Genomic DNA, 24,870 nt, shown 5'->3' with positions numbered 1-24,870 from the left:
GCAGCAGCCGCAGTGGCCATGCTGGCCCTCCCTTCCCCCAGCCCGGAGCAGCATCCTCCAGTCCCCTGACCCTCCCCCTCCCAAAATTGGCTGCTTTCTCCCTTTTCTCCCCCCCTCTCCTTTTTTTCTTTTTTTTTTTTTTTTTTTTTTGGCTGAGTGATGAGCTGTATGCCAAATCCATCTGCTCCTGTCTCCCCTAGCTGCCTTCCATATCGTTCCAGGATCCCTGGCAGCCAGCCTAGACCTATCTCTCTCCCCGCACTCTCCGGAGCACATTCCTTTCTACACCTTTTCCCGAGCTGGGATAGAAATGAGTATCAACCCCAAACAAAAAGCATCTGCTTCCTGCCTGCTGCTGCCTCACCGGCCGTGCCTGCACGCTACACCCGTGTCAGCAGCCATGCAAAACACAGGGAGCCCCCCGGGAGCCCCCCGTGCAGCGCCCCGAGCCCCCCGCGCCCGCTCCCGCGCCGGCTCCGCAGCACCAGCTGTGACCACCGCACCATTTGTTCCTCCAGCCCACGCCAGCACTCCCAGCCAGTTCTTTATCACCCCAATTAGCCTTGTCTGAGCTGATGAGAGGAGAGAGGCTCCCACTGCAAGGCAAGGGATGGGGGGAAGAGAGCTGGAGAGCTGGGGAGGCAATTCCCAGCTTTGTTCCCTGAGAGGGAGGGATGGGTTTCACCCTGGTGCTGGCATTGCTGCCATCCTGCCCGAGATACCTGAGAGATGCTGGTCCATGAACAAGTGATTAATAAGGGTCAGGGCACTGAGTTTAGTGGGGTTTTCCCCCATTTTCCTCTGGTGCTCTTGGAAAGGAGCATCCTCAACATTTACCTGCTCCCAGGGGCTGGGATGGGCTGTGGTTCCCTGGGAGGGATGGGTTTCACCGGGGCAGGGGCACAGGTGCTGGCATTGCTGCCATCCCACCCGCGCTACCTGAGCACTGCTGGGCCATGAACAGGTGCTCAATAAGGGTCAGGGCACTGAGATTTTGGGGTTTTTCCCTGTTTTCCTCTTGTGCTTGGCTGTCTGCCAGAGGGAAAGGAGCATCTTCAGGTTTCAACTGCTCCCAGGGGCTGGGGTGGACTGTGGTTCATCCCAGCCGTATTTCTGGGTGAGCTGAGAGCTGTATCCTGGTGGTGTCCTCAGTGAGGATCTCCCTGGATCTATGGCAAAGCTTCCAGGGCACTGAAGGAATTCCTGTTCTTCCACAGCCTCAGTGGAGAGCTCCCCATATTGGGTACCAAGCTGTCAGTGCAACCATAATCCCCAAATCCTGGGGCTTGCCCCAAACAACCCCCTTGTAGCACTGTCTGGGGGTGGTGCTTCCCACCCTGGGTCCCTCAGTGCTGCTGGGAGCTTCTGTCCCTCCTGGAATTCTGCTGGGTTCATTGCTGAAGGCCCTTCCCTGGTAACATCCCAAAGCCAGGAGGGGGATCCCTCCTTTGCTCTGGCACAGACCAAGCTGGGAAGAGGAGGATGGAGACAATTCAACCCCGGTGCCATGGTGGGCATTGGTTTGAAGAGACAAAGTGCCCTGTGTGGGACAGTGGGACAGGTGCCATCAGTGCAGGCCCAGCCTGCTCCTCAGAGCACCCTCAAGGCAGCTGCTCCTTCACAGGAGGGTTCCCAGCATGGCCATGACCATGACTGGGGTCATCTTGGCAGCTGAGACACCAAAATCTTGACCAGGAGCTGTGGTCGCCACATCTGTCACAATTCCCTGGCCAGCTGGCTGAGCAGGTCCAGGACTGGGGACAGCTGGAACAGCAGAACCCCAAAATGAGTGAAATTACACTTTCCAACAAAAAACACCACCAAGGGAGTCAAAGGCTGGTGCACAGCAAGGCTGGGATTTAATGTTGTCTTGGTACCTGTAACCCACCACTATCTCCCTGTTCTCCATCTGATTTCCAGGTGGGAGGAGCAGGTTCCTCCTGATGGATTTCTGAGCAGCTTTCCCAATTTCCTGTACATTTTTCCTTGGTGCAGATGCACCCCTTGGAGCTCCCGAGGCTCTGGAGCAGATTTCAATCCCTTCTTGATTAAAGTCAGCCAGGAGGAGACCTTCAGAGGAGGCTCCAGTCCAACCTGTCACCCCCAGTGTGTCCAACATCTTCCCAGGCTTCAGCAAGGTGCTTGAGCTTGGTGTCACAGCTCCAAAGCAGTGCCTGTGACTGGTGGTATCACAGGGGGCCCTGACTGGTGCCCATCCTGCATGAGAACCATGGAATCACTAAAATGGAAAAGCCTTCATAGTCCATTCAGTCCAACCACTCCCCCAGCCCTGACCATGTCCCCAGGTGCCTCGTCCATGTGGATTTAGAGCACTTCCACCTTTGGTATGAATCCTAAGGCATTTACCATGTCCTTCTGCTCCATCACCAGACCCATCCCACCTCCCTCCCACCTCTCTGAACCCACCTCAGACCCTTCTGTCCAGCCTTGCCATGGATGAAGAACCCATTCCCCACATAGGGAAAGGAGCAGTTTCCCCCCTGGCCCAGGGGCTGGAAGCTGGAAGGATCTCCAAACAATTATCTCATCTCTTCCTTCCACCAAGACAAGCTCAGCTCTGCCTAAACTATTCCTGATGGCTTCCCTGTAATTTGTGCTGAAAACTTCCCACCACAGACGCCCCACACCTTCCCCCAGCAGTCGGCTGCGATATTTTGCTCTTCCCACCAGGATCCTCTTCCTGCTGTTCAGCTTGGATTGTGCTGGCTGTCTCTTGAATTGTGTCCCACGAGAGCGTGAGCACAGCCCTGCTCCTTCCTTCCCTCCTTCCTTCCCTCTCCCTGCACAGCCTCAGCTTCCAGCTGGGCACAGCCCTGTCCCCAGCACCCCGGGGCTGTCCCAGCACTGAGCTGGGTTCCACCAGGGCAGCTGTGCCTTCCTTGGGGCTCCCAGTTCTCCAAACCACTGGAGAGGGTGGGATTGGGGGGCGTCTAAGTTTGGTTTCTGTGGAGCAGGTTGGGTTTGAGCTGCCCCATTTCCCATGGGCGGTCGGCGCTGACCCTCCCAATTCCAGGTGGGATTAATTTCAAAGCAGAAATTTCACTGAGGTTGGAAAACCCTCTGAGATGACAGAACCCACGCTGTGACCCATCCCCACCTTGGCAGCAGTGTGGCATCACCTCCTCCAGCCATTCCTTGCCCCACAGGCTGGAGTTCCATTTCCCCCCTGGATATTTTCCTGAGCCCACCCAGCCCCAAACCCTCGGAGCTGCTCCGTGTGTCCCTGGCAGAAAGCTGCCCAGACAATGGGAGGAGAGCTGCGTCAGAGGCAGGCAGAGCAGAGCAGGGCTGATCCTCCCTCGGGAGGGATCCGTGGGATCCGGATCCGCTGCACCTTTCCCGGTGCTCTCCCGGCACAATGCTTCACTTTGTGCTGCAGCACTGAAAGCAATGGTGAAGTTGCTAATAATGGCACTAAAAGAAAATATGCTACATCTGTTATGGATAGCAGTACAAAATTAGCTGATCACACCTCTGACACCCAAGATGTCTTCACTTAAAATACTCGTTGGCTTTACTTTACATAATTTGCTGATTATATTTAAAAGAAATACAATTTTGCAATTACTGTTCTTTCTGGTGTGCTATCTATGCATCATTTTCTTTTTATGTTTATATATTTCTCCTTCATTAGTGCAGTCTGAAGGGTGATTAGATCCCTTCAAACATTTTACAGAGGTTAAACGTTGATTAAGATTTAATTATTACTGTAAATAGCTTGGAATGACATATGGTGCAAAAACCTGACATATGTGCATTTGAATAAATGAAGTGCTATTTCCCATGATGCTTCAGTAGCTGTTTAACAGCTTTGCTGAAGGGTTATGTTGCACCTCATGTTAAGATTGCTTTGATGTTATATTTTGTTGGGTTTTTGCAGCTGAAAGCTAAGAACAGTTTTTCCAGTTTTTAAAAACATTGAATATTTTAAATACCTAAATTGTTTTGCACAAATTTTTGCTAATTTGTCTAACTAGGTTAAACATTTTCAAAAGCATTTCGATTTTTAACGTGGGTTCCTCGCATTGTGTCAGCACCAGCGTGGGTTCAGTGTACAGGATTCCCAAAATTCCAGGTTTTCCCAGGTGTCCTGGCCCGGCTGGGAGTGGGGTCTTTGCTTGCCCAGGAGTGCCATGGATCCCTCCCAGGGATGCAGAGATTCCAAGTGATTTCAGAGCAAGGGAAAGCTTCAGGAGGAGCTGGTGGAAGGAAAAAAATTAGGAAAGGGATGGAGATTTATGGAGATGGAGAAAGGGGCAGGAAGGGTTTGGCCATGAAGGTGGAGCCCAGCCAGGCTCTTCCTTCAGGCACCACCTGGGCTTTGGCAGGTCCAGCTCTGGGCTCTGGGTGCCGGGAGCTGCAGGGAAGGAAGGGATGGGAGGCTGGGCTGGGTGGGATGTGCTGGAGCCTCAGACACTCAATAATTCATTGAGCACTGCCAGGCACAGAACGTGCAGCGTTCCCTGTGCTGCAAACCCATCCTCATGGCGGGGGGGGGGGGGGGGACACACACACCAAACAGCAGCAGCAGCATGGTTGGCATGGAATTATCCCCATCTCCTCCCTCTCCATGAATCAATTCTCCAAGTGATCCATGACTGGGCTCTGATCCTGCTCCTCTTTGCCTCCGCAGATCGAGACATCCCAGCTGGAGCCGGAGATCGCCATGGCCACCACCAGTAAAACTGTGGTCTACAACAAAGGCTTGTGAGTGCAAGAGGAGCATCCCAGCCCAGGAGGCCTGGGGAGGGAAGAGGGGAAGCTCCAGCCCTGGAGAAAGCAAACAACAGCAAGAAGAAGATGAAATAATAGAGCTCAGTGATAGGAGATGCTCCCGGCAGCCCGGGAGTGAATTAACACCTGCAGAGAACTGACACCTCACACTACTCAAAAAGATTCATATTAAAAGTTTTAACTTAGCAACAGGAGCAGCAACTACAACAAATAAAATCACGTTGAACCACTTTAGAACTAGCTAACAAAACTCAGAATGGCTGGCACTGCATGGAGGGAGATCAGGGTGAGCTCAGAGCTGCCTGCACAGCACAGACATCACCCAGCACATCGTGTGTCCATGGGAGCTCAGTCCCCACTGCTGCTGCACAGCACCAGCTCTGCAGAGACCCAGGGGAGCGTGGATATGATTGATCAGGGCATTGGGAATGCCCAGTGTTGATTTCCTGCCCATCCCACCTCAGCACTCGTGAGCTGAAGAGGAATTGCCACGTCTGTGTGCCCAGTGAAGGGCTGGGCTGTGCCCTCCATCCCTCCTCCTCCTCCTCCTCCTCCTACTCCTCCTGCTGCAGACACTGCTGGTGGCATCCTGCCCTTCACTGCGAGACTGGCTGGCCCTGGATCCCACCCCCTGGAATTCCACAGGGGCTTTGGCCTGGGTTTCAAGATCCTGGAAAGCTGAGGTGCCCATGGGTGGAGTGTTGGAGCAGAAATGGTGCTGGAGCTGCTCTGTTCCTCTGCACAGCCCTGAGGGGGCTTTGTCCCACCCAGCACCCTCTGACAGAGGTGCTGCTAATCTCAGGTGGTTGGCTAAGCCACGCTTTGCTGAGCTGGTGTCTAAGGACAGGATGGGGTTTAAGTTTGGATCAATCCCCAGCTGGGCAGGCAGTGGGACAAGGATCATGGCAGCCCCTTCCAACTGGAATTTCCTCTCCTCTCTTTCTCTTTCTCTTTCTCTTTCTCTTTCTCTTTCTCTTTCTCTTTCTCTTTCTCTTTCTCTTTCTCTTTCTCTTTCTCTTTCTCTTTCTCTTTCTTTCTTCTTCCTCTTCTCTCTCCCATTTCTCCAGCCCCTCCACCCAGCACACCCAGCTCTGCCCAAGTCCCTGTGCTGGTGCAGACAAGGACCCAAAGCCAGGTCCTGGCAGCTGTACTGAGCTGATGTTGTGCCACTGCACCTTCCGAGGGGACACTGCCCTCTGGGGACATCTGTCTGTCTGTCTGTCCCTTCAAGCTTTAGGCTGGTTAAAGGGGAGAGCTGAGTCACCCCCACACTGCACCAGTTTTGGGGGCTCAGTTTGGCTTTCAGGTACCTCACAAATTCTGGTATCTCACAAAATTCAACAAAAATTCACCCCAAAATACGACCCTGAGGGACTCCCTCAGGTTTATTTGGAGCATGGCCACCAGCAGAACATTCCAGAGGCAGGGTGTGCCTGCAGGACCCATATCCCTGCAGGTTCCATGTCCCTGCAGGATCCCATGGAGAGGGCACCGTGGTGGTGTTGGGGTGGCACAGGCTCTTTCCCTTCAAATGCCAGTTTCTTGTGGGGTTGGGGGCGGGGGGGGAAAGGAGAAACCAAATCCCCACTGACACAGAATGTACTTGATGGATTTGTTGCAATGTCTGGAATTGGGAGGCCTGAGCCCCCCAGGTGTGGGGTCAGACCCACAGGAAAAGGATCCACCCCGTGGGGCAGCTCAGGGCCCTGCTCCTGCTCTGCCTGGTGTAAATCAGCAGGAATTGCACACAGGGGGTGAATGCTGTGGGTTTCAGCAGGCAGGACAGGAGGGGCAGCTCCAGGCCCCTCAGAGCTGCTGTTCTGGGACAGCTCCTTGTCCCAAACACTGCTGGGAACCCAGAGTGAGCCCTGCTCACCCCTGGGGCTGCTCTGGGTCACACCAGGGCCAGCACAGCTGGGCTGGGCCCAGGGCAGTCCCTCAATGCACTACATGAGATGAATGCACCTTCCAGAGGATGGTCCCACCCCAGCTGGGGCTGGGGGAGGGCACAAGGAGGTGACAGCTATGCTGGGGACATTTCCATGGCCATCTGTCCCATTGGCAGCACCCTGGGACAGATAACTCCTGCAGCAGTGAGGGGGAGCACAGGGAAGGGAAAAGGGACATGGCAGTGCCCAGGGATGGGGAAAAGGGACATGGCAGTGCCCAGGGAAGGGGAGCAGGGATGTGGCAGTGCCCAGGGATGTGGCAGTGCCCAGGGATGTGGCAATGCCCAGGGAAGGGGAGCAGGGATGTTACAGTGCCCAGGGAAGGGGAGCAGGGATGTGACAGTGCCCAAGGAATGGGAGCAGGGATGTGGCAGTGCCCAGAGATGTGACAGTGCCCAGGAATGGGAGCAGGGATGTGGCAGTGCCCAGAGATGTGGCAGTGCCCAGGGAATGGGAGCAGGGATGTTACAGTGCCCAGGAATGGGAGCAGGGATGTGGCAGTGCCCAGGAAGGGCAGCATGGATGCTAGCAGTACCCAGGGTTCTGTTTGGAGCAGGGGGAAGGAGGGAGGGATGGAGGCTGAGCTCTGCTGTGACATACCAGAGGGGAGGGAGCAGAATTTGGGGTTGTGGGTGATCACAGAGCCCAGGGATGGTGTCTGAGCTGGGGGTATCTGCAAGGGATTCCCAGTGGATGGAAGGAGCCTGGGCCCTGCTGCCATCAAGGAAAGCCAGGGGTTGATCAGGTTCTGCCTGGGGAAAGAGCCAGATCCCTGTTTCACCGTGGTGGGAGAGGCTGTGGGTGCTTTCCCTGCACACCCACCACCTGCAGGGATCACACATCGTTAGCAGGGCTCCCATCCCGTGTCCTGATTGTGGATGAGCCCTCCCTGGCAGGGGTTTGGAATGGGATGAGATTCCAGGGCCCTTCCAACCCAAACCATTCCAGAATTCCCTGCTGCCAGAGGAGGTGGAGAAGTGACCATGCAGTGACCATCAGCAGGGGCTGGATCCATCCAGAGCAGAGACCCGGGGTTATTAAAGCCAGGCAGCTCTGGGGAATGCAGAGGGGCTGATCCTGGGGAGGGGCTGGGCACAGCTTGGGGATGTCAGAGGAGCTGTGCTGTGAGCTTGCCTCGGCTCAAAGGCAGCTGCTCCGTCACACAAGTGACAATGACAGGCCCTAAATGAGTCTGGGGTGGTGTCTGCCCGCACAAACCCCGTCAGACTTGTTTGGCTTTGTGTGGCAGCAACAGGGGCTCAGTCAGCTCGGCAGGGTTTGTGCTGAGCAGTGGAACACCCTGGGCCTGAGTCAGCCCTTCCCTGGCAGGGTCACCTCTGCCAGCCCCTGGCACCCTGGCAGCAGTGGTTCCTCCCAGATTTTGTCCCAACGTCACTCCAAGTGTCGTGGCCCTGTCCAAAGCACTGGGCAGAAGCTGCTGGGGGAGCTGGGGAGAGCCACCAAGCCCTGGGCTCATTCCCTTCTCCACCTCCTCTGGCAGCAGGGAATCCTGGAATGGTTTGGGTTGAAAGGGCCCTGGAACCTCATCCCATCCCAAACCCCTGCCAGGGAGGGCTCATCCACAGTCCCTGCAGGTCTGGGGTGGGGAGGTGGCCCTGGACACCCTGGGATTGTCCCCACACCTCCCAAACTCACATGCATTCCCCTGGGACAATCAGGACACTGCAGGTCCCTCTGTGCTGCCCTCCCCTCGCTGTCCCCAGCTTGGTGACACGCAGGACAAGGGCTCTGCATGAGGAGCACATTGTGGTGGCCCTGAACACCCTGGGATTGTCCCCACACCTCCAAAACCCATGTGCATCCCCCTGGGACAATCAGGACACTGCAGGTGTCCCTGGGACAATCAAGACACTTCAGGTGTCCCTGGGATAGTCAGGACACTGCAGGTCCCTGGGTGCTGCCCTACCCTCGCTGTCCCCAGCCTGGTGACAAAGCAGGACAAGGGCTCCGCATGAGGAGCACGCTGTGGTGGCCCTGTGCTCCCCAACCCTTGGGAACCCAGAGTCCTTGGGCATCCCAGCATGGGGACACCGAGATCACAGTGTCCCCAGCTGAACCCACCTGGAGTGATTCCAGCACCAGGAAAGCTCAGCAGCCCCAAAGCTGAACTTCTCCCAAGGCACTGACACTGCCAGGCAGAGCGAGGCTGGGATCCCTCCTGGGGCAGCCCCAGAGCTGGGAGCTCCTGGTCCCTGCCCTTGTGGTGGGAGCAATGGGAATGTCACATGTGGGAATGTCACATGGGAATGTCACATGTGGGACCATTCCATATGGGAATGTTATATGTGGGAATGTCCCACATGGGGCTGTCACATGTGGGAATGTCCCCTGTGGGCATGTCCCACACAGGAATGCCCCATGGGATTGTCTCACATGGGAATGTCACGTGGGAATGTCCTACATGGGAATGTCAGTATGAGAATGCCCCACATGGAAATGCCTCACATGGGAATGTTCCACATGGGAATGTTCCACATGGGAATGTTCCACATGGGAATGGCCCACAGGGGAATACCCCGCGTGGGACTTTCCCATATGGGAATGTCACATGGGAATGTCCCACATGGGAATGCCATATAGTAATGTCCCACATGGAAATACCACATGGAATGTCCCTCTTGGGCATGCCACATGGGAATGCCACATGGGAATGTCCTACATGGAAATGCCCCTTGTGGGAATGCCCCATGTGGGAATGCCCCTCATGGAAATGCCACATAGGAATGTCCCATGTGAGAATGTCCCATATGGAAATGCCCCACTTGGAATGTCCCACCTGGGAATGTCCCATGAGGGACTGTCCCATGAGGGAATGTCCCACGAGGGAATGTCCCCCTCAGCCCTTCCAGCAGCTCTGAGGCCGGGACACAGGCCAGGCCACGGCTCCACGTGTGCTCTGGTTGTCAGGCCAGCGAGCGGTGCCAGGCAGCTCCCCGGCCCAGCCAATGACACCGCTCTGCACGTTCATTTAATCACTAATTAATCTCCTCATGCACAGAGCAGAGCCCTGGGTTCGGGAAGGACCCCGAGTGCTGCATTCCCGGTTTGCTGTAATTGGGAACGAGGGAGGGACCGGGCAGCGCCGCTCACATCAAGCCCTTCCCTCGGCACGGAACAATAACGAGACCGTCGGCTCCTGGAGCATCTAATTAGAAATGGCGCACTTAATTGATTTCTTGGCAATGTTAATTAAGGAATAACGAGGACCAGGTTGCAGCACGAGGTGCCAGTGAGAAGTTTTGAGTGTCTCTCTGAAGGATGGGTCTGGTGGCTGCTCCTGGGACAGCCAGGGGACAAGCCCAGGGTGGTGTCACCCATGTCCCAATGGGTGTCCCAATTCCAGCCTGGGCACAGCTCAGCTCCTTCCATTTTCCCTTGTTCCTCCTTTTCCTGCCCCCTCCCTGGGCTGTGCCAGGTCCTGGCAGGATGGCAGGAGGTCCCTGTGGGGTCACCTGGCCAATGCTGGACGCTGCCACCCGGGGACAGGAGATGCTGGGACATCCCTGGCAATGCCACCTGCCCCAGGGATGGGCTGTCCTCTCCTCTTGGAGGGCAGGGATGGAGATCCAGAGTCTGGGATGGCCTTGGGAGGAGCGTGGAGGGTCCCAGGGTGTGTGAGACCCCCCTGGGCAGAGCTCTGGGTACAGATCAATCCCCTAGGATGCTCTGAGGACATTCTCAGGCTGGGATGTGGAGTCCTGGTGCTGGTGGCTGTCCCCAGCTCTGGGTGTGTCCCCAGGTCCCTTTAGGAAACACCACTTTGGGCTTTTTACTGGTTTTTATGGCTTATTCAACACTGGGCATCCACTCACCCTTGGGTCTGAGCACACGCTGACAGCGAATCCCCTGGGAATGGCGAGGGGGCAGCTGCCAGCAACACGTCTTCCAGCGGGGTGGGCACCCTGGACACCCAGGGACACCCCCAGGACACCTTTGGGACACCCTGAACACTCCTGGGACATCCTGGGGCACTGAGACACCCTCAGGATACCCCGGGACACCCCGGGGACACCCAGGGACAGCCTGGGGACACCCTGGAATGCCCAAGAACACCTTGGGACACCTCAGAACTCCCGGGGACACCCCTGGGACACCCCTAGATGTATCCCAGACACCCTGAAACACCCCTGGGACACTCCTGGAACACCCCAGGGATACCCTGGGACACCACCAGGACACCTCTGGGACACCCTGGGACACTGAGACATCCCGGGACACCCCCAGGACACCCCTGGGACACCCGTGGAACACATCCCAGACACCCTGAGACACCCCGGGGACACCCAGGGACACCTCTGGGATACCCAGGGACATCCTGAGACACTCCCAGGACACCTTTGGGACACCCTGAGACACCCCTGGGACATCCTGGGACACTGAGACACCCTGGGACACCCCCAGGGACACCCCGGGACCCCCCCGGCTCTGTCTGTTTTTAACCCCTGCGTCGCCAGCGCCCGCGAGTCCTCGTGTCACCCCTGGATTGTCACAATAAAAGAGGTCACACACTGGCTGTGCTCCCAGCTCCGTGTGCGATTCCAGAGGGAATGTCGGGATTGAAAGGTCCCCTCTAAGGACAGGTTATTATGGGCTGGCTCTCCAGGGAAGAATCTGCTGGGGATGGGGATTTTCCCTGGGTGTGGGGAGGGGCCTTTCCCAACAGCAGGAATGATGGATTTTGTGTGTTTGTATATAATTATACATAAATAATTGCAAAATCTGTATAATGCTAGACTATAAAAATATGTATAATTATAGGCATAATATATATAATTATCATCTAGTACATATAATAAAATATATAAGCCAATTGATATATTTTAAAATATGTAAATAGATATTATTATATATAATATAGACCTCACAAAGCACAATCTATATTTTATATATACATATTGCATACAAAATATACGGTGTGCATACTAATACATATATATAAAATATAAATTATAAAACACAATATACACATATATGCATTTGTATGCATATGATTTATTCATGTGCATATATGTGTATATGTGCTATATATTTTTTTTACATATATATATATATATATATATATATATATATAATTCATATATATATATGGTTTGGTTATTTGGGTTTTGTTTTTGTTTTACTATTTATAGGTGTTTTCCCCCAATTCCAGGAAAAGCTGGGAGGGGCTCCTGACCTTTCTCCCCTGAGCTACCCCAACCGGGGGGTCCCAGCGGGGCCACCCTGGGTGTCCCATCCCAGCAGGGACATTCCCGAGGGATCTACAGGGAACTGCAGCAGCTCGGGAGCTTTCCCGACATCCAATCCCTGTGCAGGTGTGGGGCTGCCATCCCTGGAGCTGCCACTAGCCTGTGACACCTGTGGGACCTCGGAGACAGCCCCAGGGACAACCCACATACCTGTCACACCTGTTGGACCCCGAGAGGACACTTCACATACCTGTCACACCTGTGGGACCCCCATTGACACCCCCAGGGACATCCCCAGGGACACCTCACATACCTGTCACATCTATGACACCCCGAGGGGACACCCCACATACCTGTGACACCTGTGGGACCCCGGGGACACCCTCATGGACACCCCCAGGGACACCCCATATGGTTGTCACACCTGTGGAACTCTCAGGGACACATCCAGGGACACCGTGGGACACCCCACATAACCTGTCACATCTGTGGGACCCCCGGGGACGCAGCCAAGGACACCTCCAGGGACACCCCGCATACCTGTGACACCTGTGGGACCCTGAGAGACACCCGCAGGGACACCGAGGGACACCCCACCTACCTGTCACACCTCTGGGACCCCCGAGGGGACACCCCTGTCCTCACCCAGCGCCGTGGAGCCACCAAACTCCGCTTGTCCCCTCACTTCCAGTTCCTCCCAACACCTCCCAGTGCCCCCCAGTTCCTCCCAATGCCCCCCAGTTGCCGTCCCCCAGGGTCTCCGCTGTCCCCACGCCGCGCGGGGCTCTGTCCCCACCCCGCAGGTGTCCAGGTGAGTTTCCAGCAGGATTTTCCTTTATTTCCACGCAGTAACACTCACTACAGCCGCTACCTACGGGAGGGAACGCACGCACACGGGCACGGGCTGAGAGAATAAATTAAAACAAACCGTCATAAAAAACCCAAACGATGAGAAAATAAGGGGGGGGAATGGTGGGGAAATGAGAATAAAAAGGCGAATGAGGAGGGCTGGAGCACGGAGCCTCGGCTCGGAGGCGGTGGGTGCATCTCAGGAGCGCAGCGCGGGGAGGATGCGCTGCGGGGCCGCCCTGGCAGCCTCCTGTCCCTGCTCGGCGGGGCGGCAGCGCCCCGAAAGCCCCTCCGAGGGGGGCCCCGGGCGGCGGGGGAACGGGCGCGGGCCCCGGCCCCGGGAAAGGCCGCGGGCGGCGGCGGCGGCGTGGCCGTGTCCCCAGAGTGTCCCCAGAGTGTCCCTAGAGCGTCCCTAGAGTGCGGTGGGTGCCGCCGCCGGGGTCCCCCCTGCGCGCCGCGGGCTGCTCGCCATGCTGGCCGCACCTGCAGCCCGGCCCTGCCTTAGTCGTTGGAGGTGACATCGATGTCTTCCCCGCTCGACTGCTTGGTGGCCAGGCGCCATCGGTTGATGTGGTGCGAGCCCTTCTTCTTCTGGTCCGAGTCGGGGCCCTCCTCCTCCAGCTTCTGCCGTTTGTATTTCGTCCGCCTGTTCTGGAACCACACCTTCACCTGCAACGGGAACCACACCTGTTGTGGAACCACACCTTCACCTGCAATAGGAACCACACCTTCAATGCAGCACACAGAAACCACACCTGTTCTGGAACCACACCTTCACCTGCAAGGGGAACCACACCTGTTCTGGAGCCACACCTTCCCCTGCAACGGGAACCACAACCACACCTTCCCCTGCAACAGGAACCCCACCTTCACCTGCAGCACACACACAGTGCCTGTGGGCTACACACGGCCGGGCCTGCACGGGGAGGAGGCTCGGGATTCCCTGGGGAGGGGACACACTGGCCCTGGGCCTGATCCTGTTCCTATCCCTATCCCCGTCTCCCTGTCCCTGTCCCTATCCCTGTCCATGCCCCTGTTCCTATCCCTATCTCCATCCCTGTCCCTGTCCTTGATCCTGGCCCTATCCTTATCCTCGTCCCTATTCCTGTCCCTGTCCTTGTCCCGGTTCCTATCCCTGTCCCTATCCTTATCCCTGTCCCCATCCCTGTCCCTACACCTGTCCCTGTCCTTGTCCCATCCCCATCCCTGTCCCTATCCTTATCCCTGTCCCTACTTCTGTCCCTATCCTCAACCCCATCCTTGTCTCTGTTCCCATCCCTGTCCCTGTCCTCGACTGCATCCCTGTCCCTGTCCCTATCCTTATCCCTATCCCTATCGCCATCCCTGTCCCCGTCCCTGTCCCATCCCGGTCCCTGTCCCTATCCCTGTCCATGCCTCTGTTCCTATCCCTGTCTCCATCCCTGTCCCTGTCCCTGTCCCTCCAGGAGCATTCCCACAGACACTCCACCACGCCTCAGTTTCCCAGAGCAAGGTGGGACACAGGGCACAAATGTGGCACAAATGTGGCTGCTGCCACCTCACAGCCCTGCAGAAACACAGGGGTGTGAAGGACACTTGGTGACACCTCAGACACAGCACAGGTGACACTGCTCACAGCACAGGTGACACTGCTCACAGCACAGGCGACACTGCTCACAGCACCCAGAGTGTGACACCTCAGCACAGCACAGGTGACACTGCTCACAGCACCCAGAGCCTGACACAGACACAGCACAGGTGACACTGCTCACAGCACAGGTGACACTGCTTACAGCACCCATAGCCCGAGCTGGGCTGGGCCTGGACTGGCACAGAACGGGTGAGCAGCCAAAGCCAGCCCTGTTCCAGCTGCCACTGCTGCCAGCTGCCACTGTCATGGCTCCAGTGACACTGGGATGACGCTCGAGGCCATCCCCAAATCTCCAGCCAGGACCAGGATCCCAATTATCCATCATTAATTGACCACACTGAGGTTTCAGGAGACCTTTCCTGCTCTGCTTTCTGACCTTTCCCAGGAGCCTGAGCAGAGTCTCCATCCCTGGGGATCCCACCCTGACCCACCCCACAGTCCTGGCTCCAGCGCTGGCAGCAGGGGCTGGGCTGGGCTCAGGGCCAGGACTGGGGACAGGACAGCACAGCCAGGGGCACCTTGGGATGCTGGGGGCACTCACAGGGACAGGGGTCACGGAGGGGGGTGGGATGGCACAGGCAGGGATGGGGATGGGGATGGCACAGGCAGGGATGCAGGGATGCAGGATATGGGATGCAGGATGGGGGATGGCCGTGGTGAGGGATGCAGGATGCTGCAAACAGGGTTATGGGATGGGATGTGGGATGCTGCAAGCAGGGTTATGGGATGCTCCATCTGGGAATGAGGGGCGCTGCAGGCCGTGGTGAGGGACACTGCAGGTGGGATGGTGCAGGCAGGGCTGCAGGATGGGATGCAGGATGCTGCAGGATGCTGCAGGATGCTGCAGGCAGGGTTATGGGACGTGGGATGCTGCCGGTGGGGTGCAGGATGTGGCAGTTGGGATGGTGAGGGCTGCTGCAGCTGGGATGCTGCAGGGAGCAGAGGGGATGCCCCAGGGAGCAGTGCTGGGTGCTGCAGGCAGGGATGGGGGCTGAGGGGTGGCAGTGGGATGGGATGCTGCAGGCAGCGGTGCAGGATGTGGATGCTGCAGGTGGGAACCAGGATTCCATCCCCACACCTCCACCCAGGCAGGACGAGGATGCCCTCGGCGGGCTGCGGACACTGCCTGGCTCCCAGGTCCGCAGCACCAGGTGCCGCTGCTTGGCCGCCGCTGCCAGCCCGGCCCAGCCCAGCCCGGCCCGCCCCGGCCCAGGCTGAGCTTTCTCCCGCAGCCATTCGTGTCCTGCAGCTGTTGGTCCGGCTCAGCCGATCCCGGGACCATCGGTCCTTTTCCCTCAGCACCGACCACGGCTCTGTTCCCTGCTCCGGAGCTTCCCCGGGATCGCACAGCCCGGCATTGCCATCCCAGCCCGGCATTCCCATTCCAGGCATTCACATCCCGGGTCAGTATTCCCAGTTCTGGGGTCAGCATTGCCAGTTCGGGGGCCGGTATTCCCATACCAGACCAGCATTCCCATCCTGGGCCAGCATTCCCAGTTCAGATCAGCATTCCCATCCCATCCCAGTATTCCCATCCTGGGCCAGCATTCCCGTCCCAGGCCGGCATTCCCATCCCAGGCATTCCCATCACAGATCAGCATTCCCATCCCTGGTCAGCACTGCTATCCGCGGTCAGCATTCCCATCCCAGGCATTCCCATCCCGGATTATCATTCCTATCCCAGATCAGCATTCCCATCCCGGATTATCATTCCTATCCCACACCAGCATTCCCATCCCAGCCCATCATTCCCATCCCAGCCCGGCACTCGCTGGAGCCACGGCCAGCCCAGCAGCAGCCGCTGACTTTGGGCTGTCCCGGCTCGAAACGGCTCCTCCCGGCGGCGGGACACAATCCATTGCTTTCCCCACCTCCGGGGCATTCCCGGAGCCGTGCCGGGCTGGCGCCTTCCATCCAGGCGCCGCGGAGCACTTTGCAAACTTTAATTAAAGCTCCGGGAGAGGGGAAGTCGCCTTATCCCTGAATTGTGGAAGGGGAACCGAGGCACAAAGCGATTAAATCATTGAATGTGTCCGAGCAGTTAAATCCGTGCCCGAGCGGGGCAGGAGGGGAGCGGCGGCTCTGCCCGGCCCGGCCCGGCCCGGCCCGGCTCGGCTCGGCTCGGCCCGGTCCGGTTCCTGCGGGCTCCCCGGGGTTCCCGGCTGGGAGCGGGGATGTTCCCGGGCTGGAGAAGCTCCCGGCCGCGTCCCCCGCTCCAAAGGCCGCAGCCACGGCGGGAGAATTGCGGGAGATCCCCGTCGGATGAGCTGGCCCCGAGCTCCGGAGGAATCGCTCTAAAGCCCCGAGCCCGGGGTTTGATCCCTTCCCAAATTAACCCTTCTCCGTTTTATCCCTTCCTAAATCAACCCTTCTCATGCCGGGTGTTTGTGCCAGGTCCCGGCACCGCCATTCCCAGGGCTGACTCTGTCACCTCCCACCCCGAGATCCTGCTGCAGGACAGGGACAAGGACAGGGACAGGGACAGGGACAGGGATGGGACAGGGACAGGGTCAGGGACAGGGACAGGGACAGGGACAGTCCCCGAGGTGGCTCCTGCATCCCTGTCCTGTCCCTAAGCCCAGCTCCCGTCCCGGTTTCCCTCCACATTCCCAGCTGTGCCCTGCTCTGAGGGCCACCACTGCCACCGGGACATCTGATGTCACCTGGGGGATCAGCTCTAGCCCCAGGGTGGCATTGCCATCCCCACTTGGGGACAGTTAAAATCCCTGAGGAGCTTCCCCAGGCGGTGACACAAAGGGTGAGGGTGGCCCTGGATGGGGACAGGCAGGGAGCAGCCCCGCTGTCGCAGGGTGACACTGCCTGTGCCGGGTTGTTACTCAAAGTGCCACCACCCCAGTGCCATCGCCGCACCTCTGCCTGTTCCTGCGGGGACTTTCCCCCTAAAACCCCCCAAAACTTTTCAGGTCTGTTTTTGGGGCCAGCTCTCAGGGCAGGGGACACTGCCAGCCCTGGGCCTTGCTCTGCAGCTCTATCTGGGCATCTTTCTCCTCCTGTGATTCCTAGGCATTTGCCTGTTAATTATTAATTATTAATTACAGTCAGCACTGAGCCCCCGGCCTTGGCTGCTCCGTCCCTGCAGGGACAGCTCCAGGAGGGGACGGCAGGACATCCAGGGGCTCCAAAATCACCCCAAAAACCAGGAGGGGATATCCAGGGATTCCATAATCACCCCAAAACTGTGAGAGGACACTGGGATATCCGGGGACTCTATAATCACCCCAAAACAGGAGGGAATATTCAGGGAGTCCACAGTCACCCCAAAGCTGTGAGGGGACACTGGGACACACAGTGGCTCCACAACCACCCCAAGCTCCCTCTGCAGCTGCCAGGGAGGGCCCTGCATTTAGGGAATGCAGATTGGAGACCCCGAGTGGGGTTTGCCCCATGAGCTGCCAGGTTGGAGCGGCTCTGCTGGGAATTCTGGGCTCCATTGTGCCAGAGGAACCCAGGGAAGCGCCTTCCCAGCCCAGGCTGCTCCCAAGGCAGGGGAAGTGACCTGGTGACACCAGTGAAGTCATGCCCAACCCAGCAGGACACAGCACGGTGCCCCCAGCTCGTCCCATTGCCAGCACACATCCCAGATCCCAGCCTGGCACAGCCCTGGGCACCACAGGGCATGGGGGCCCTGCTGATCCCAGAATATTCACAGGGCCTGAGGTCCTTGCTGATCCCAAAGCCTGTCAGGGAATTGGGGCCCTGCTGATCCCAAAGAACCCACAGGGCATGGGGGCCCTGCTGATCCCAGTGACAGCACAGCACCCAGGATCCCTGCTGATCCCAGAGCACCCCCAATGCCCAGGATCCCTGCTGATCCTGGTGCCCATGATCCCTGCTGATCCCGGTGCCAGGATCCCTGCTGATCCCAGTGCCCAGCATCCCCCCTGATCCCAGTGCCCAGAATCCCTGCTGATCCCAATGCCAGCACAATGCCCAGGATCCCTGCTGATCCCAGTGCCATGATCACTGCTGACCCCAATGCCCAGGATCCCTGCTGATCCCAGTGCCCCCTCCCTGCCCAGACCCCCCCTCACATGCCCAGCTCGATGTCACCTGTGTCACACCCCTGTGTCCCCATCACAGGGCTCCCCTTGCTCAGACCATCCCAGATTCCCTTCAGAGCCCTCCCTGCACCTTCTCCACCCCGATCTCACTTTTGGGTTTCCCTCAGGGCCCTGAGCTGCATTTTGCTCCCCCAGCCCCTTTGATTTTGCTGTTCTGGGCCTGTCATTCCAATCTCACCCCGAATTAACTCAGCTCCTGGGCAGGAGAGCAGCTGGGAAGGGGTTAAACACCTGCACCATCCCCAGCCCATATCCCACGGCATTTCCTGGTGCTGGGCAGGACCCGAACTCTCCTCACCTGCCCTGGGCTGCTCCAGGTGCTGCTCCCTGCCTGGGGACCCGGAGCTGGCATGGCCAGGGGCAAAATTCCATTTTCCAGGGGGAAAAGCAGCTGGGAAATAGGGCCAGGCACAGCCATGAGCTGCAACCCTTCTGGGAATTGTTAAATCCGTGAAAAAATGGTAAAACCCCCAAACTGTGGGTTCAGATGTGGGGCTCCAGGTGAAAACACACCAGTGTCAGACCAAGATGAGTGTCATGGGTAAAGCAGGCTGGTTTTCCATGGGAATTTGATTCCATGCAGGATTTATCACTAAATATTTAATTAGTAATAATTATAATAATGGTAATAATAATAGTAATAATATCCTGGGTTTGGCACAGCCACCAGCCCCTGGCTTTCCCACTTCTCCAATCCCAATACCCAGCTGTCCCCAAACCCTCGGCACTCTGAAATTATTTCCCTCCAGGTAAATAAAACAGATTTTTTAAAAAAAATCATTTTTCCAAAGCCATATAACAGAAAGGAAAAGCATTTCCCTGCAGGCTGAATCCCTACAGCCGGGTGCTGTTCCCGGATGGATCCGTGGAGCCTTTCCCGGCCCCGCCGCTGCTTCCCCGCGCTCATTCCCTGCCAGCAGCATCAGCTTCCCAAAATTATGGAAACACCACACAACCCTGCAGCACCCAAAAAATGAAAATTTCAAACATCTCCGTGGCCTCTTTGCACCCTGAAACCTCCCTGGGATTTGGGCTGGATGCCACTGCTGCGCTTCCCCGGGAAATGGCATTACTGCATTCAGGCTCCAGGCAGCGCTGGAAAAGGCCAGGGAATGGCCAAGCTGCCCCTGGGGCATCCCACAGCTGCCCTTTCCACCCCGACAAGTTCCTGGCTGTTCTTTGACCTTTGGGTTTTGTCCTTTTTTTCTCTTTTTTCCCCATTCCGGCCCGAGAGGTGACGGCAGCAGCGGGAAGGGCCCTGAGCCGGTGTCAGCGCTGAGCCCCGCGAGCCGTGAGCTGAGGCAGCTTCACCCTCGGGATCCAAATACCCCGGGGATTTTGGGGGGCTCAATCCCTGCTTCCCGACACCCACAGCTGCTCCTTTCGTCCGTCCCCGTGCTGGTGACATTTTCCTCCCTGGAAGTTCCTGCTCCCAGGGACGCGTCTGGAGGTTTTGTTTGGCAGAGCCTGGGCAAGGATGAGCCAGGCGGGTACTGGCAACACCCACGGCTCCAGCTTTATTTCCCAACTAAATTTAAGCTTAAAATTTCAATTAATTCAGCACACAGGCCCAACCACCTCACCAGAATTTGTGGAAAACTTTCTCTCTTCCTGGGAAATAAAACTCCTTCCCCTGGAGCGTTTGGGAACAGCCGCTTACCAGGACACCGCGCTCGGACACTCAGATGCTCAGCCCCAGCTCCTGTATTTTCCCCCAGCTCTGTACACTTTTCCTATCATCCTCATGCTTCTCCTGGGTCTCCTTACATCTAAATTCCTGTGAAATATCTGTTCTGATCCCAGAAAGTCTCATCCAACACCAGCGCCCTGCGGCAGCACCGTCTCACACCCATCCTGAATCCCGGGTGTTGGTGCACGGACCCGGAGCTGCTCGGCTCAGCCACGGTTTTCCAGCTTTCCAGGGAAGCCTTCAGCCTGCTGCTCCTTTCCTAGATGGATTTTTAAACCCTTAAATTGCTCCCAGGGAAAACACCCCAAACCAGCAAGGAACAACACCGCAAAAGCGCTCCGGAGAGCGGGACAACACCAGAGCCACATCCCCAACCCCAAACCTGCCACAGCTCCTGGAGCGCCAAAAGCTGAATCACAAAAACCCCAAACCCACCCCGAGGAGCCCCAGAACTCCTGCAGGCTCTGGGGGTCCTGGGCAGTTCCTGCTGGGGTTTCATATGGGAGCGCTGTGAGGGTCTGGGGCCGCTGCTGGGACAGGGTGGGACACGATGGGACGGCCAGGAGGGACACGGAGGGACAGGCGGGTGGCAGTACCTGTGTCTCGGAGAGGCTGAGGCTGCTGGCCAGCTGCTTGCGCTCGGCTCCCACCACGTAGTGATTCTTCTCGAAGGCTCTCTCCAGGCGCAGCAGCTGCGACGGGGAAAAGGCCGTGCGGATGCGCTTGGGCTTGCGGGCGAAGGGGCCGTGCAGCAGGAGGCTCTCCTGGGACACCTCGCTCCCTGCGGGCACACACAGAGCTCAGCGCGGCCCCCTCGGGGTCCCTGCCAGGCCCTGGGACTCGGCAAGGGCACAAAAAGGGGAATTTTTGGGAGATTTCCCCACCCTGAAATTGCCGGTTTTGTGCTACGTTCTGGATCGTCTCAGCCCCACGGTGGGGTTGGACACGGCGCCAAAGGGAGGGCAGGGAGAGAAAGAAAGAAATAAAGAGAAGGGATGGACGGGGTGAGCAGCAGGAAGGGGAAAGGGAGGAAGAGAAGGTGGGAGGCAGAGAAAGAACTGATCCCAAGAGAGAGAAAGAAATTATGGAATAGAGAGAAAAAGAAATTATAAAATAGGAGGAAAACTGAGAAAATTACAGGAAAAAATAGAGAAGGAAAACTAAGGAAGAAAAAAAAAGTGGAGGGAAGAAAGGAAAAGGGAAGGGGACACGGAAAGAGAGGAGAAAAGTGGGAAAGCAATTTTTAAAAGGGGAAGAAAGAGAAAGAAAAACAGAAGGAAAAGAAAGTGAAAGGAGAAAGAAAGCAAGAGACAAGAAGTGGGAAAGAAAAAGAAAAGAAAAAGAAGGAAAGAAGCAAAGAATAACGAGCGAGAGAAGGAAATCTGTAAAGCAAGCGAGAGAAACAAGGTAGAAAGAAACGAAAACGAGGGAAGAAAGAGAAAATTAAAGGCAGAGAGAGAAGGCAGGAGAGAGGGACGGCTCGGGAGAGCGGCGGGCCGGGCTCGGGGCCGGGGGGGACCCGGAGCCGCTCCCGGGGCCGAGGGGGCCCGGCCGGTGCCCCCGGGCGCCGCCGGCAGCGGCCGCGATCCCCGGCGGAGCCCCGGGGAACAGCGAGGGGTTGGTGCCGAGCAGATAAAACTAATCCGGGCTGCGGGACCCCCCGGCACCGCGGCGGGACAGAGGGGACGGCGTGCAGGGGAAACGGAGAGGCAAAAAGAGAGAGGGGAAAAAATAAAAAAAAAGGAAAAAATAAAGAGAAAGAAAAAACATGGGAGAAAAAGGAAAGAAAAGGACGCAGCTACAAAAAGGAAAAGGAAAAGAAAGAGGTTAGAAAGGAACGGAGAGAAAGAAAATAACGATAAATAAATAGAGGCTGAATCGGAAAATTAAGAGAAAGAAAGAATGAACGAAGGGAAGAAAGAACGAAGGAAGGCAAACAAGAAAGTGAGAAAAAGAAGGAGAAGGAAAGAGAAGAAAGAAATAAAGAGAAGCAAAAGGATCGAGAGAAAATTCACAGAACCAAACAAACATCTCTCTGCGCAGCCGAGATCCACCGCACCGAAATCCTTCCCTTCGTTCCCGGGAAGGAGAAAACCAAATTCCCGGCTCGGCTGCGCACGGAGGCTGCGGCGCCGGTCCCGTGCCCCGGAGCTCCGCGATGCTCGGCCGGGACTCTGCGGGGCCGCGGCTGTGAAAGGCCACCGGCACCGGGGGTGCGGAGACACCGGGGGTGCGGGGACAGCGAGCGCTCGGAAGCACCGGCTATGAAGAGGCACCGGGGCTCGGAGGCACCGGGAGTGCAGAGGCACCGGGTGTTCGGAGACACCGGGTGCTCGGAAGCACGGGGCGTTCGGAGGAACCGGGGGTTCGGAGGCGCCGGTCCCGGTACGGAGCGCCCGAGGCCCCGGCCGTGCGTGCGGGCACGGCAGCAACAGGTCCTGCGGTGCAGTCGGGCCCCCCGAGCAGCCCCCGGAGCCCCAGCAGGGCCCGGCCCGCGCCCCCCGCGGCCCCCGCTCACCTTGGAAGCGGTGGCCGAAGAAGCGGTTCCGCAGCACCCAGGGGTAAAAGTTGAGCGGGTCGCGGTGCTGCGGCCCGAAGAAGGGGTGCGGGTGCGGCAGGGCCGAGCCCCCCAGCTGGGGGGGCCCGACGGGCAGCGCCGGGTGCCCCACGGCCTCGGGGAAGACGAGCTCGGCGCTGCCGTACAGGGCCCGGCCGGCGGCTCCCTGGAAGCCGGGGGCGAAGGCGGCGGCGTCGGCGGCGGCGGCGGGGCCGGGGTAGGCGAGGGCGGCGGGGCGCGGGGGGTCCTCGGGGCCCAGGGGGGTGTCCTTGCCCACCAGGGACTCGATGGTGAAGCAGCGCTTCGCGGACGGCTGGAACATGGTGTGAGCCGGGAGCGGGGGGGGGGCCGGAGCGGGGCCGGTCCTGCGGGTGCGCGCGTGTGTGCGGTGTGTGTGTGTGTGCGTGTGCAAGAAACCTCCCCCTGGGCACGGCACACACACGCGGACCCGCGGCCCGCACCCCTCCCTCCCTCCCTCCGCCCCCGCCCCGCCGCCCACCCGCGGGCGCCCACGCAGCCCCGAGCCCCGCGCGGCCGCTCCGGCGGCGGGCGGGACCGGCGGGACCGCGGGGGCGGCCGCACCTGAGCCCCCGCCGGGAGGGGAGGCCCGCGGAGGCAGGGCCGGGATGGGGAGGGCAGGGATTGCGGGGATGGGATGGGATGGGAGAGCAGGGCCGGGATAGGGAGAGCAGGGCCGGGATAGGGAGAGCGCGAATTGTAGGAATGGGATGGGAGAGCAGGGCCGGGATGGGGAGAGCACGAATTGTAGGAATGGGATGGGAGAGCAGGGCCGGGATAGGAGAGCAAGGATTGCGGGGATGGGAGAGCAGGGCCGGGATAGGAGAGCAGGGATTGCGGGGATGGAATGGGATGGGAGAGCAGGGCCGGGATAGCAGAGAAGGGAATGCAGGAATGGGATGGGAGAGCAGGGCCGGGATGCGGAGTGCAGGGCCGGGTTGGGGAGGGCAGGATAGGATTAGGAGCGCAAGGAATGTGGGAATGGGATGGGAGAGAAGGGCCGGGATGGAGAGTGCAGGGATGGGATGCAGAGTGCAGAGACGGGATGGGGAGGGCAGGGATTGCAGGAATGGGATGGAAGAACAGGGCCGGGATGGGACGGGATGGGATGGGAGAGCAGGGAATGCAGGAATGGGATGGGATGCGAGGCCAGGGCCGAGATAGGGAGAGCAGGGATTGCAGGAGTGGGATGGGGAGGGCAGAGAATGTAGGGATGGGATGGGAAAGCAGGGCCGGGATGGGATGGAAGTGAAAGGCCGGGATGGGGAAGCCTGAGGAGGCAGGGCAGGGATGGAAGAGCAGGGGAAAGTAGAGATGGGATGGGAGAGCAGATCAAGGTAGGGATGGGTCGGGATAGGATGGGGAGAGCAGGGACGGACAGGACGGGCAGTGGGAGGAAGAGGAGGCAGAGGAAGGTAAGGACAGGCAAGGGAAGCAAAGGGAAGCAAGAGGAGACGGGGGATGACAGGGGCAGCCAGGAAGAGTCAGGGGAGGCCGGGGGAGGCACGGGAGGTACGGACGGGCAGGGGAGGACAAGGAGAGGCAGCGGAGGACACGGGGAGATGGGGCAGGAAGGGGAGGCAGAGGAGGCAAAAGGACGCAGAGAGCGCCCGAAAAACTGGACTGGAGCCGCTCCCGCCGGCGCGCCGCGAACCTGCGGCTAAAGGGCTCCGGCTGCGCGGGGCTGGGCGGGGGGGTTCCCTCCGTATTAAAAAAATAAAATTCAAAAATCCTTTAAAATTCCTCATTTTTTCTTCTTCTTTTGGTTTTCTTTTTTCCTTTTTTTTTTCCTTTTTTTTTCCCCTATTTAATGAATGAACCAGCCCTGCCCGCAGCGGCGGAGCGGATCCCGGCCCGCGGGGGCAGCACAGGTGAAGCCTCCCCCTCCTCTCCCACCCCGCGCAAGCTCCGCTCCCCTCCGCGTGTCCCCCTTCCCCCGGCCGAAACCTCTTCCCACCGCTCCGATCCTGCTCCAGGGATGGGGGAAAAAAACAAAAAAGCCAAATCTCCCAAAAGTGGCAATTCTGGCGGTTTTGCCAGGGCGCGGGGGATGCGCGGGCGCGCAGCCCCTGCGCGGGCCGGTCCCGAGTTCACTCCGCAGTTTGGCTCTGCTCGGAGTTTGGTCGGCCCGCG

At 58.2% G+C, this 24,870-nt stretch overlaps 2 protein-coding genes across 3 annotated transcripts in view; one reads left to right on the top strand and one right to left on the bottom strand.

The window, feature by feature from the left end:
* The window catches only part of SFXN5 (sideroflexin 5), a 101,601-nt gene extending 96,725 nt beyond the window's left edge, over positions 1 to 4,876 (top strand). For both annotated transcript variants that reach the window (XM_074540724.1, XM_074540725.1), the window contains one exon: positions 4,655 to 4,876. In XM_074540724.1, the coding sequence (XP_074396825.1) occupies positions 4,655 to 4,732 (78 nt within the window). In that variant the 3' untranslated portion in view covers positions 4,733 to 4,876. The remainder of the gene's footprint in view (positions 1 to 4,654) is intronic.
* A 7,851-nt stretch (positions 4,877 to 12,727) lies between these two features.
* On the bottom strand, positions 12,728 to 23,799 carry EMX1 (empty spiracles homeobox 1). Its single transcript, XM_074540723.1, has 3 exons — positions 22,681 to 23,799; positions 20,759 to 20,943; positions 12,728 to 13,429 (listed from the first exon to the last, which is right to left on the bottom strand). The coding sequence occupies exons 1-3, from the start codon at positions 23,039 to 23,041 to the stop codon at positions 13,262 to 13,264; spliced, it is 714 nt and encodes a 237-aa protein (XP_074396824.1). The 5' UTR covers positions 23,042 to 23,799; the 3' UTR covers positions 12,728 to 13,261.
* Between the last annotated feature and the right edge of the window lie 1,071 nt (positions 23,800 to 24,870).

The sequence above is a fragment of the Zonotrichia albicollis genome, chromosome 5 (genome assembly GCF_047830755.1).
Source record: "Zonotrichia albicollis isolate bZonAlb1 chromosome 5, bZonAlb1.hap1, whole genome shotgun sequence".
NCBI lineage: Eukaryota > Metazoa > Chordata > Aves > Passeriformes > Passerellidae > Zonotrichia > Zonotrichia albicollis.
Note: the sequence above shows the minus strand (reverse complement) of the source record. Positions and strands in the feature narration are given on the sequence as shown.